At 32.6% G+C, this 14629-nt stretch overlaps 1 protein-coding gene across 6 annotated transcripts in view; it reads right to left on the bottom strand.

The window, feature by feature from the left end:
* Nucleotides 1-253: 253 nt before the first annotated feature.
* LOC118184756 (neural-cadherin-like) overlaps nt 254-14629 on the bottom strand; it is a 639735-nt gene continuing 625359 nt past the window's right edge. For all 6 annotated transcript variants that reach the window (XM_085823079.1, XM_085823083.1, XM_085823080.1 and 3 more), the window contains exons 22-23: nt 10242-10487; nt 254-4468 (exon numbers count right to left, since the gene is read on the bottom strand). In XM_085823079.1, the coding sequence (XP_085679205.1) occupies nt 4206-4468; nt 10242-10487 (509 nt within the window). In that variant the 3' untranslated portion in view covers nt 254-4205. The remainder of the gene's footprint in view (nt 4469-10241; nt 10488-14629) is intronic.

Raw genomic sequence — 14629 nt, forward strand, 5'->3', positions numbered from 1 at the left:
GATTTCCTTAATAATAACTATGTTGCTTTGATAACGCTGATTTCTGTAGAAGTTTTGCAATTAAAGAAGGCCCTCTTTCTTCATACGTGTTTGAAATTAGCAATTTTTCTCATAAAAAATAAAATATTCTATTCAGCCTCTTTGATTTTTTTTTAAAATTTCGATAGCATTCGATTCGATTTAATACATACTTTAAAGATTTCTTTCTGTTTGTGTAGGGAATATGAAACATAAAAACTCAAGAAGCAAAATATTCCGATATCTTCGTTTTTATTAACCATTTTCACTAGAAATACACATGTTTTATAAGACGACCAGAATTTGTTTTAATAATATCTTATAATTATGAATAATTAAATAAACACAAAAATGAAAACGTTGGCACAAAATCAAGTTATGATGGAGATAATGCAAACTATTGCTTACAATTCTTTCACATTTGCAAACACTTAAAATGGAATGTACAAAATGAATAATGTATAAACATTTTAGCAACAAAACATATCTTCTAATCTCATAAAATTCAAATCTATTACTCAAAATACATAAAATGTTTACAGGATCAAAATAACTTGTAAAAAATAATAATCTCTTTTTTAAAAGCTGTTGGACATCAAACCAAGAATAATATGGCGGCATGAACCTGAGTAACATCTTGAAGCGATACATTTCAGGATGTTCAAGGGAAAAGGTTAAACGCAGTGGCTCTCTGTCAAAAATGGCGCGAGAGCAGAATGTCAGGTATTTTCGTAGTTTAAGAATTTTTACAAATTTTTAAAGAATAGTGAAATGGATTCTTTATTAAATCATGAACAGTTGGTTGATAATATTGCCATGAATAACAAATTAGCAATTTCTTAAAACCCTACATCGATCAAACCTTTTGATCTTATGCGTAAAAAATATCAAAATGGGGTTAAATAGTGGAATAACAATCTAATTTCGCTTAGTAGTTCCTGAATACCTGCATCTTGAGCTGAAAGAAGAATATTCAACCGTTGAGTTTCTTACACCATTTGCAACTTACATTTCTTTAGGTTATCTAAAATATTTTAAATGATTTCATTTTTTCTGTTAAATTCACTAAAACTTTAACACACGGTAAAAAACAAAAATACTTAAAAAAACGGTAAAAAACAAAAAGACACAGAGTGCGGTAAACACGGTAAAAAACAAAAAGACCCATAAAAAACACATTTCTTCTCCAGATTACTTATATAAATGTACTTATATAAACGGGAAAGTTACATGTAAAAGCATGCTTTTACATGCACATTTCCCGTTTAAAAAGTAGTAAAGTAAGTCCCGTTCCAGTAAAAAGTAGTCAAGCTTTTTACCATATATCATGGTATCTGTAGTCATTTTTATTTTGCTTATTTCAAAGCTAATTACTTCTGCTGTATTCAGTTTATTTTTAAAAATTTGAGGTAATATCTCCCAAAGAGTCAAATTTTGATGCGTTTTGAAGCTATCTTTCAAAATCTTTGAGGGTACTCTGAATGGAGTTTAAAGATTTGATTTAACAACATGTTAGATTAAACTCTCATTGAGAAACATTTTATAGACTTTAATGAGATTTCATTTAATAGCATGGTAAATTTTCCATGGCAATTACCATCAATTGATATTTTTCTATAACATATGGGATAAAATGTAGCTCTTTCTCATAAAAAAAATGCATGAGAGCCAGTGCGTTGACACATGTGATGCTTTCGAGTGATGCATTCATTTTATAAAGAGTTATACTTATTTTATAAAACGATGCAATCATTCCATTCGAGTGATTCATTTAATTTAGACTTTAGTGATGAATTTATTCATGAATTGACTGATAATGAATAGGAAACATAAAATTTAAGGATGTTAAAAAATGATTGTTTTTCTCTCATCAAATTGGCGTCTTTAGTGGTAGAATCAGTAAAGTTGAACGGAAGTCACATTTTAAAAAGCTTGAAATACATATTTAAACGTTATAAAATGACAATTAAAGATATATATTGCAAAATATATTGTTCCCTTAGTTTCCACTACAGTTTTAGGTTATTTCTATTATTAAGTGGGAAAGGCAAACTTTTGAAAGAATATATTTCATTGCCCAATGAGAAATACACTCACAATGCATCAAGAATGTTCTGAATCCTCATCTGAGAGAATGAATCAGCGGAAAAAAAAAAAAAAAAAAAAGGGCTTGCTCCGTAATTCATAACATTAAAATGATTTTTCGCTAATTTAAGCTTAAACGTGGCAAAAATTGCCATCTAAAGTAAGTTTTTTCCTCAGAACCGTGTAAAAATTTGCGTCCGAACTAAATATCATAGCGATGATATTCAAGCATGTATTTTAGCATTAACTTATAGGTTAAAAAAAAGGCAAAACTACAGTGATTGGAAAAGAGGTAAGTTGTGCAAATATAAGCTAATTAATAAAAATGTGCATCATTCTGGTCAGCTACATTGCGAAAACTGCACTTTCAACAGAGGGAGGACTTCATACTTTCTTTACATGATACGTGCCGAAAAAGCGGTTATCAACTACGGTTACTCTACACTTTTAAAAAATTAACCCCCTGTAACATGATTGCAGCTGTATGTAAAAAGTTTTCGTTTCCTAAATATCTGCTTTTCTGATACACAGGGCACATAAATAACTCGAAATCACGTACAAATGCACTTTGACTAATGATGTACAAACAGTCAACTTAATTTACAAACGTGCCGTTATACCAATACTAAGTACAAGGTTATCTTAAGGGAAGTTATTTTGAACTTTTCCTGATAATTATGGTATTTTAAATATATAAAATAGACTGCAGATTTCAACAGCCACACTGCATAATAAAAAATGCAATATCTAAGGGTAGGATAAAAATTTATTCTTTCCATTTTTCCCCATTTATTTCAAGTTTTGAGCTCTTATTCCTGCAGCTTACAACGATATTCCCCTTTAAAATATTCTTACAAAGGTTATTTAGACTAATTGCTTAACTTATTGTTAAAAGTTTCCAAATTTTTGGGTTTAGATATTTTCACAGCTGGCAATGTAAGGCCACTCACCCATTTTGATTCTTCTATATTGAAGGGGAAGAGCTGTTAACTTAAATCATAAATTCAATAGCAAAACATAAAGGAAAGACCAATTTGAAATAATATATTTAAATCTCCTCAGCAATGATAATTATAATGAAAAAAGTTAACTGTTCAAATTGAAGAAATACAGACATTTAAAGGGACAATACAGAATATACATATTATACACAATACTCAGCTTTTACTGGCATATTGTAGTCCCGTCTTTGACAAAAACTACTGAAATGTAAATATTCACAAAACAGGAGATCAACGAGATTCCAGGTCAAAACATACAAATTGTGTACCACGCAGGGATAGAGGGATTTCCCCCACTCACCTTAAGCAGGCGAGTTCAAGAGCACTTTATAGAAGTGTCTTTGATGTGAGCTGGGGTGGTGGTACAAAAAATGAAATATAATAAAAGTAAAAAAAGACAATAACTCACGATTGTTTCGCATTGTTTTCTAACTGAAAAACTCACAATTGTTCGCTGAGAGTAATATGATTTTTTTAAATAGAAAGAGGTGCAGACTGGAACATAAATTTCACGTTAAACACACAGATTGCTGACAAAGCAAGTGTCTGAAAATGGCATTCACTTGTTGTTGTGGTATGATGATACTTAATTCTTTTAGGTAGTATTTTTTCGCATAGTTTCTTGGTGTCTACGACTTCTAACATGCACACACACACAGAAAAAGAATACTCTATACTTCTATATTTAAACAGCACAAATGTACCAATAGAAAACATCAGTAGCTTAATGCAAAATTTTGGTGATTTTTTTAAATGAGATTTTTCTCCCTGGCGACTGATGTGGGAACTAATCGTTGAGCCTCATCAGCCACTAGTTTGGAAGCGAATCGAACAGCTTTCGCATGTTTTTTTTTTTCCATCCAGGAGACGTTAAACTGAATGCCGTGCAGTATACAAAGTTTCTTTAACCATTTCTTGAAATATTTTCTTTTTGGGTGGGTTATTTTTTATCATACAGACTAAAGAATTTGAAGTGTGTGCGCGCGCAAGTCAATGCTGTTGTGATGTCGGAAGAAAAACTTTGAGAACTTTTCTTTGCTTGCTGCTCTTTTAGTTTTATGGTAAACTTCCTCGTATCCCTATGTGACTAGATTGTATACTTTAATCTTCTTCGCTTTCTCCAGGTCCGTACATATCCGCGAGTTTCTGGAAACGAGGTCCCCAGCCGTTGAGGTAGTCGAAATCCTGTTCGTTATCCTCCGTGCCAGATGCCAATGAACTAAGCGAACCAGCGGTACTACCGCAGCCTTCGTAAGCGTAGTTCCGCAGGTCGTCAAAAGGTGGTGCATTCGGATCGTTGTCAGCCTTATCTAAATGGTCACGAATGAAATCTCCCACACCATCAGGGTGATTTCCAGGTGGTACTAGAAGTAAATATACAAAACAGAATTAACACAAAATATACGTACATAATGATCAGATACCTCTACGCATTTGATCTACTACGTATATAATGATCAAATATATACGTATACCTATACGTATATAATGATCAAAATATTAAAGAATGATTCCGCATCTTGGAAAATATTAAGAGGTTATTTATACAATGCATCATACAAATTCTGAAATGCCAATCTAAAGCATATTTACATGTCAAATAGAATGCCAATAAGGAAAGGTGTTCTTCATACGTGACTTGCTAGAATTCTTGTTCTTATCAATCGGTTAATCGATCTTTAAAGTAACCGCTCCTCTTCAGAACATATTAAAAATGAAATGCGATACATTTTATTTCTTTTAAGTGAACATCGATAGACATAGATTAGAAACTGCGTGCGTTAGTTATTGAATCAATAGTTAACGGCTGAAGACAACTTTTTAAGATTTTCAAGTTAATACGCAATAGTTATTCTCTCACACAAAAGAGGATTCACCTTAGAACAAACACTGTCCACATTAGTTTTTATATACTTTAATGAAAAAATGAATTACAGATAGAAAAGTTTCTTCAGAGATTCAAATATTTATAATGCTCAAAATATCAGAAAAAAAAAAAAAAAAAAAAAAGAGAAAGAGAAAGGAAAAAGAAAAAGGAAATCAACTTGATCCTTCATGTAAGAAGATGAGAACCAGAGATACGTTTTTCCTAATGCTCAGGAAAACTTCTTTAAAACGGATCGAATGAAATGTGTTATGCTTAGAATTTAAAAACTGAGATTGAATTTTAATACTAATACTACATTTACTTTCATCGCTGTACATTAGAGGATGCATTTCTTTAATATCACATAATCTCCACATATAATAAAAGAAAGAGTCTGTCTGTGTGTCTTTCGTTCGTGCTGCGCGTAAGTTAATAGACCTAGGGCTACGAAATTTGGTACATAGGTGCATCTAGACAAGATCCAGTGCATTTCGACGCGAATTTTTCGAAATTCGAATCCTTTTTTTTAAATTTTATCTTTTTGATGAAATCGCCATCATTTTGAATAGATTCATTCCTTTAAAAATGTGGCTTTGGCAACAGTTTTTCATTCAATGCTTTGTATACTGGACTTCTGACTGTTGAAAATATGACATAAAATACTGCTTGTTTTATTTAGATTTTTGGACACGCAGCACGCACATTGCAATCTTCTTATTCTGACGCGCATGTGTCTCCCGAGGTACAACAGAAAGAATTTCCTTTTTTTCCCTTTCGCTCTCTTTATTAGCTAATGGCAAAGAGGTTTGTATATTTTGAATTATGTCATCCACAAAGCACAAGTTTGATTGGTTATTGCTGTCTGATGATAGTTTCATTCTTTTAGAAACGTGGTTTTGGCAACAGTTTTTCATTCATTGTTTTGGATACTAGACTTCTTATTCTTGAATCTTGAATCTTGAAAATATGAGATTTATTGCTTCTTTCATTGTAATTTTTATATTATGTTTTAATTATATATAATTTTAATCATATGAAAAGTTTTGCATGATTTTATTTAGGAAACTTCCTTTATACCATTTGAATTCTTAAGATTTTGAAACGGGAAGTTGGTTAATTTATTCATTAGAATAATTAATATTCGTATTAAGGGATATTGATTATTTCATTGTAATTTTTTTAATATATGATATATTTTTATTGAATTTTTTTGATAAAGTTATTCTGCAGAGTAAAATTCTGTGCAGGCTTCAAATTTAATGTTTGGTGTTCCCTTTAAGCATTTTTACGGTACATTTAAAAGCCAGACGAAGGCTGGCCGTGTAGCGGTTAGTACACAAATACGAAAAGGTAGTTCTTCATATCGTGATATATCTATATAGTGTAGGTTTTTTGCTCTTAAGAAGGCAGTAAGCTTGCTCAAAGAAGCAATCATACTGCTTTCATAAGAAGTCAAACAATATTCCTGACTTTTTCTATCAATATTTCAAATATATTGTAAGATGAATTTGTATTTCCGAAAAGCAATGTGTAGTCTCCAATAGAAATCATTCAGTCGGAATGTTCCTCAACAATAGTATAAAATTCAATTATTTAAATTTACTATTACAAACCAGAACATATAAAAATTCTTTTCTGCCTATCAACTGGTCTTAAGAAGACAGACTCGAGGGTAAAGAGATTACTTAAAAGCTTCCAGTTGGGAAGACATACCAACAGTTTCTTAACATTCTTGCAATTGTTCTTGAACATGCTTCTTTAATGTGAACTTTTATATGATTCTCATAGCTACATTATTTACATTACATATTTAATGTATTCCTTTATTTTTTTCCCTTTAGACTTAATAAGCAGTTATTGAATACATCTGAATGACGGATCGAGAATTGTCATTATATTTCATTAGAAGTTATGGTAAAAACCAAATCTTAGCTTCCGGTATTTTAATAAATGCAATAATCAGAGAAAACAACCATCACCTCTGCAACAAATGACTTTTCATCAAATATCACAAAGGGAATAACGTATTTCAGGATCACAAACCAGATTGCGATTGTTGGTAGATGCTCTGCTACCTTTTATTATAACAAATAAATAAAAATTAAATAAATAAATAAAATTAAATAAAAAGGGTAGCTTTTGAATAATTATAGCCGATGATCAACGATTTAAAATTGTCCGCAGCTATACAGGGCGTTCCTAAATGAATATCGGTGTTTTAACGCTTTGTAGTATTTATTATGTAAAACTTAAAATTATAATTAATACATGAAATGAAAAAGCAACTCAAACAGTTATACGTACAAGCCTACAAGTGTTCAATATGAGCACATTTCGTCACGCGGCACACATCAAGTCGATAGCCCAGTTCTTCCCAAAGGTTGATTAATGTTTGTGGTGTAACTGTTGCAACAGCTGCCTCAATCCTGTTTCTTAGGTCGGGTAGCAGGCAGATACACACGATCCGTTATGAACCCTCACAGGTAGAAATCACATCAATCTCTCACTCGCTCGACATTCTCTTCACTAACCCTTGGTCGTCCCGTACTCTTCCCTTTGCAAAGGCAGCCGGTATTTTCAAACTGATGATACCATCTACGGATGTTATTATCACTTTGGAGATCACATTGAATTTAATCCGGAACGCACTTTCCACTTTTCTGTTCGCTAGTCGCCATTTTTGCTACTAGCACTTTCTGGTGCATGCCCGTACCAACAAACAGAACTGTTTGAGTTGATCTTTCATTTCATATATTAATTTTAAGTTTTACGTAATAAATACTGCAAAGCGTTAAAATCCCGGTTCATATAGAAACACCCCCTGTTAACATACAATAAGGGTAAATAAACTATTCTACTGCTATCTAACTGCTAGGGACAGGACCGGATTTAGACTTGAGGCCCTAAGCTTTTTGAGATATGGGGCCCTTTATAAGTCTTTTATACTATATTTTAATACAATAATTTAATTTTTGGGGGACCCCCAAGAAATTGGGGGCCCTAAGCTATAATTTATGTAGCTTATACTTAAATCCTGCACTGGCTGGGGAGCGCAGGGAGTTAGATCTAGCCACCACAGGTCGCTCTCTGCTAGTATATTTAAATTTATGAAACGCTGGCAATCTGTCGTCAGCCCTGTTTCGTAAAAATGGGTTCACAAAGTCTTTGAGGCTGTCATCTAATTTAGCATATATACCAGCCAATTTTTCGCAGAAGGGCCTACGTGCTTTCTGGCGCACCAGCAAACAAAACTGTTTGAGTTGCTCTTTCATTCCATGTATTAATTATGCTTTTAAATTTTACGCAACGAATACTAAAAAGCGTTAAACCCCCGATATTCATTTAGAAACACCCTGTATAATAACTATCGATTAACTGTTTATATTTCGCAATTTATTTTTAAAATATTTTTTGACTTAATATTATTTTGGTTCACAGGACATTTTGTCAGCTTTGCCGGTTCACCAGGCATGTAATAACTGCTATCCGAACAGATTTACTTAAAGGTGAAATCATAAATGCCACAAAGGCCAGCTCATGGTAAACATAATATGAAAATGGTCTCTTTTGAGCCTTCAAACAGCGTATTTTATTTCTAAGAATTGAGTAAAATATTCTAAACATTTCATAATCGTAACTGATAGCTAATAATTTTCTGTTTACTGTGACTTGAAAATCTAAACGCTCCTTTTCATATATTCATTCATTATTTATTCTTAATGTATTATATGGCATAATTTTTAACCTTGAAATTTGACATATGTTTGATATTGTGTACAGTTCTGGCATTCCATAGAAAGAAGACTAGCTTGGCTCCTTTTCGAGGCTTTCTTCACTTAGAGCTTCGTATTCTTGGAGCAATTAGAAATTAGATGCCCACTGAATGTGATCTGAAGGTACCGGCTGGAAGTCGCTTTGAAATGTTTAGGAATTCCATTGATTTATTGATTCCAATTCATCACGCAGTACGGAAACAACATTTAAAGATTTCTAAAAGCATATTATAAAAACTTGATAAATCATGTTAATTATAATATGCAACTATATTCTAAATTTGTTATAGCAACAAATAATATTGTAAAATGCAATTATAATATGCATATCAAGTCATTATTAATTATTATAATCGGCACCTATACAGCTTGAAAGAACATGCTACCTGAACATACTGTATGCTACTAGAAGTACAGAATTGGGGTCATATTTCCAGTTGTTTGGTTTTTTTTTTTTTTTTTTTTTTTTTTTGTAATTTGTGTTCCCTTAAAATAAAGAACATAGAAGTATGCATGCAGTTTAGAACGAACACGTGTGAAGAATGAAGTGACATCATTTGGTTAAGTCTTATGAAGATATATGGCTGTAATTAAAATATTTGTAATTAAAAGGTTTGTTTAAAAAATGTTTAAGTTGTAGACACATTAAGTATTTTGGAAGTAGAAAAGATGAAAAATGAGCAACGTCTTCGCCGGGAATCGAACCACGGACCTCTGGAATACGCGCCCAGCGTGCAGACTACCACATCACGAACGCATGCCAAGAAAGTGGGAGAAATACCTTATAAAGTGACAAATATTTCAAGCGTGTTTTTATTCCTACTTATTAGTCACTACTCCCTGTTGCTTCTTCTAGGTAGTTTTTATTTCATCATTCTGTTAAAACACGACTGTATATGTCAAGATTGTGTCACGAAACCGGCCAAAGAGGATAGTTCATTGATTAAGCTATAAACTCTTAATTAATGTATTTGCTTTCAATACATAATATTTATTTCCACTTAAATAATTTTTAAAACCCACTTTTAAATTAATTATTCTTCCTTTTAAAGCATTTTTTGGGGAAAAAAAATAGTGAAACTCCAGAAAAGCGAATACAACAAACTCCAAGCCTCGTTACTGTAAGAAAATTTGCTGGAGGAAATGAAAGAAAATATAAATAGCGTACAAAATTTCTTTAATGTATAAGAAGAGCGTGAAACCCATTTGGCTGATAAAGTTTCTCAGAAAGACTGCTATCGCAAGACAATTAATTGTAATTAGCGTAACTAAAGGGCATTAAAGTCTGATTTTAACCCGAAAGAAACATATTTAGAAAACATATAAGAAAAAAAACTATCATCACTGTGTTGTTATCACTATAATCACTGTGTTCATTTGACAAATGTGTCTCAACTCAAAGGCTTTCTGCTTAACGAAGCCTTTGCCATAAGCGTTTATATACGCAATAAAATGAACATTAGGAATGAGGCAAATCTGATCAAACTGTATCCTTACTTTGTCGTTGACGGGGTTCCTTTATGGGTGGTTTCTCCGGACCTGGTTTAGCACCGATTGGCGTTCCTGTCGCATCTATAGGTATGCGCAAGGGTGTGATGTCATAAGCATTCATGTCGTCTTCTCCTCCGCCTTCATCATCATAACTTATAATGTTCTCCCGGACATCATCATCCACGTCTCCGTGACCGTACTTCTGATTGGGCCTTCGGTTCCTCGTGTATGCTGCGATCACCAGTACTAAAACTGGAATGGAATATTAATTTTAGTTACAGTCACTGATCTTGTTGAATTACACATAAGCAGAAGAATAATAAGTAAGTACGTATCAGATTTTATCGGTAAGTGCAATAAATAATGGCATCTCTCGATGGGGAAATTTAAAATTACATTGGACAAATTTAAGGTATACATATATTAGTATCGTATTTCAGTTTATCTGTCATCGGAACATCAAGAAAGTGAATGGGATTATTATTTCTTTTTATTCATAATTTTTATTCACAGTGTGAATATTATATATTTAGAGAGAGACAAAAAGTAATAACTTGGGATACTGTTTTAAATAAAAAAATGTGATACTGCAATATATATAAAAAGTAAATTGGTGTCAAATCAAGGCAAATCCTCTACAATATTAATAATTGCATCCTTGTAAAAGAGGTTTAACACAACACCTAAAGAATTCAAATTTAAAAAAAGAATTAAAATAGTACAAATTCGAAAACTAAAAATGCAAAGGGGTAAAAATTATACAAGACAAAAAATAGAAATTAGTTTCCTTTTACTTAAACTCCATTTCAGAGCTTATCAGGGGAAAATGAATTAAAGCTTCATAAAAGTTGATTAATGTGCTTCGAAAACGTGTTTCGTTCTCCTGGTTTATTTGAGATCAAAAACGGAAAAAAGAAACAAATTTTGATTACATTAAAATTCATACAAAACCGAAAAAGTGAATCTCAAATTTTTATTTTCTTTTATTTTAAATGCTTTAAGTTTATTTTACTTCAATCCTGCAGCTATAACGCAGGATGGGTATAAAAAATTTGTTTTTAATTTTTACCTCTTATTAAGTGTCTTTATATATAGAGAGAGCTCTAATGAGATTCGATACCATTTACCGCTTCTTTGTTTTTATATTTTTGCTTAAATCATTTGTCGCACTTTAATTCTAATGTTTAAAATTTGCCTTACTTTGATTAGCATATTGCTTACAATTAATATTGAATTTTATTTGTAAATATTCAAGTGTTTGTATTGTTTATTTTATCTTTATTACACATTTCATTGCACCTTATTTTACTTATGTTAATATTTTCACGGAACCACAGTATCTAAGCAACTTTTTAGCGTACGAACTAGGAATTTTCTTTTAACTTTTTTCTAAATTTTGCAGCTCAATGTGCAAAGTTTTTGACCACATAGGTCTATTATCGTTTGTTCTTTTTACTTTAATTAGTTATGTATATAAAGGCCATTTCATATAAAGAAATATATATATATATATAAAGAACACAGTTAACAGTCAGTTTGATCAAGAAATGTATCCAAAAGTGAATAACAAAAACTGTAATTGTCTTAGAACGATTCTAATATTTTACACGTGTAGAAAAATACAACTCAGAACTCAGTTCTTTTAGTGTGTATTACATAACAACTAGAAAACGGTTAGTGCTAGATTAACTATATTAATTTCCAGACTTACTGCATTATTTGCTTATAGAATTTTCATTCGCCTAGATAGTTTCTATTTACAATAGCTTCCTAACTATCTGGAAAATCGTAAGTATGTGTGTATGCCGAAATTCATAGCAATCAATCGGCCTCACCTATGCTTATTTGTATTTAAAGAAAAAATCATTCGTATTAATTGCGGAAATAGGCAAAAAATATGCCGGATTTAGGTAGGAGGAATATGGATTTGGAAAAAAATGGCGTGATATAGTTAAGATGAAACTACGCTGAAAGCAGAGTTATTGGATTTAAATGAAATATGCACCTATGACTATTATGTGACCTCTTAGCGAGCTAATTTCAGTTTCTGATTTATTTGCGCAAAGTTCAGGAATATGTAATCTGACTGGCACGAAGAACAAATATAAATAGGCATGCGTTATTTATATTGATTGATCGAGGCGTCCTCTCATCATGACGGTAGGGAAGCCGGCCACCATAGCCTTAGACCTGAGCTCGAACTTGGAGAAGGCAAGGAACTTTGTAAGTGTATAGTGAGTGTCTTTGTCGCAAGAGGGCATTTACAATATTGTTGAACGAACCGAAAGCGGCAGAGGAAGAGGGGCAGGAGACTCTGAGACGCTGGTGCATTTTCCTTCTGTTCCCCTCTGTATTTTCCTTCAAAATTGGGGCAGATCTCCTTTTTCTCTTATTCAGCCACCTTTGTCCGTGCTTCTTGGGAAATGTTCTCTGTGATGGGATAGCTAAATAACCGAAGGGTTTTGATCATTCCCAACAAAGAAATTGAACTCCGGCCATTTGGAATACATTGGTTGAGCGTTGTAATTGTGAAGTCTCCTAGAACACCTCCGTCCTGTACTTTGTTGCTGAAGTTAGCCCGATAGAAACTTTAGAACTTGTGCTTAATCCACTATAAATTTCTAAATTTACAGTTGATTAGATCTGAATTACAGGCACTTCACCTGAATGCAGTTTATTTAATGTAGTGTATGAAGTTAAATTATGATATGCAGCAAGTTTTAATTAAGTTCCTGTTCAGTTATGATACATTCTGTTCAGTCTGTAAGCTACAAGTGGAAGCAAATAAACACTAGTTTGACTGTTCATATTATTGTGTCCGTATGCAGTTAGATAATAATCCTCCATTTTAACTACGCGCCCTTAGGCTATGTAATTAGCAAGAAATTTAAATTAAGAGGCTATAAGGTATTTCTTCCACTTTCCTAGCGTACCTTCGTGGTGTAGTGGTTCTGCACGCTGGGCCGGTATTCCAGAGGTCCGTGGTTCGATTCCCGGCGAAGGCGTTTGCTAATTTTTTAATTCTCCTGCTTCTAAAAATATACCTAATGGCTCTAAAAGGTTATAAATAAGTGTTCCCATTTCTTATAAAGCGTAACATGCTAAACATAAAACATAGAATAAAGCAGAGAATACGGAAAGAGATAGTTTTCATACTTTGTAAGAACATGATATTAAAAAAATATTTATCAATACGAAGAATTTTAAAAATGATTCTACATTCATAATTTTTTTCCAATGCCAGATTGTGAACAGTTAGAGTGTAACATAGTCCACTAATCTATACAAGGTCAGGTGTAGTGATCTCTTTATTATGGAGGCACCTAATAGGTGGGCCAACATCGCCTCCTATGAAGGGACGGACAGTTCCAACATGCCTTCTCCGGAATTCGAACCCAGGCCCTTCGATATCACAGTCATGCTTCCCTAACACCTGTACCGTCTGGGCGGCACATTCACATTCAAAATACACATTTCATTAGTTTCGTGGGAGGGTGTTAGAATGAAATATTTGCACTATACTCTTTGCTAATTTGGAATGTTTCTTTTCTATTTTGAATGCTTTTCTATTTTGCATAACAACGAAATAAAATAAAACAAGTTTTTGAAGTTGTATTGATAATTCTTAACAATACAAGTAAAAGATTAAAAGAAATCATGATATTTTAATGAAACAGTTATTGTAATCTATGTTCCACTAATGAAAATTATTACAATGCATCGGATCATGATGCACATTTAACTTACACCAAAATTAGGAAAATTATGACTAGCACTCTCCCCGCAAGGCTGAAGTATTCGTAAATGGTTTGTAATAATCCTTTTTATCTAACGCATACATCTTATAATATAGCTTCTCGAGTTAAATTATTTAGAGCTGATAAAAATAATAAGACAAGGTTTTAAATAATTTTCTGGAGAATGTAAATTCTCCAGCTTTTGTGAAAGTGGCATCCTTTCAAGCTTCAAAAATTTGCCTAGAGTCTCTTTATGCCATTTTAAAGAGTGTTCTTTTATAGTTTGCGATGCAAAACCAGAATGCAAAATGGTTTCTGAGAAAACTAGCTTAACATAATCCATATGTTTCATTACAACATTGTGAGTATAATAGCCAGACATCCTGTTGTTCCAATGGCCAAGCAAAGCCATTAGAACCCTTAACTAATGTAGCTTTCCATCACATTTACTTTCCCCTCTGAAACATTAATCCTATTCAATATCTAAAGTTCGGAGAAATGGGTCCACCAAAGAGTAATGAGGGCCGTGAATCAATAGTCTAAACGACCGACTTGAATTCCGTATGCAAAGTTAATGCAGTGTTGAGGGAGTTCTGGTTCGGACCTTGTCGACTTCAATGGATTTGTTACACAACATCTTGTTTCAGAAACTCCCAC

This window comes from Stegodyphus dumicola, chromosome 1, assembly GCF_044657685.1.
Source record: "Stegodyphus dumicola isolate Sdum_Otavi_A_Nest chromosome 1, ASM4465768v1".
Taxonomy (NCBI): Eukaryota; Metazoa; Arthropoda; class Arachnida; order Araneae; family Eresidae; genus Stegodyphus; species Stegodyphus dumicola.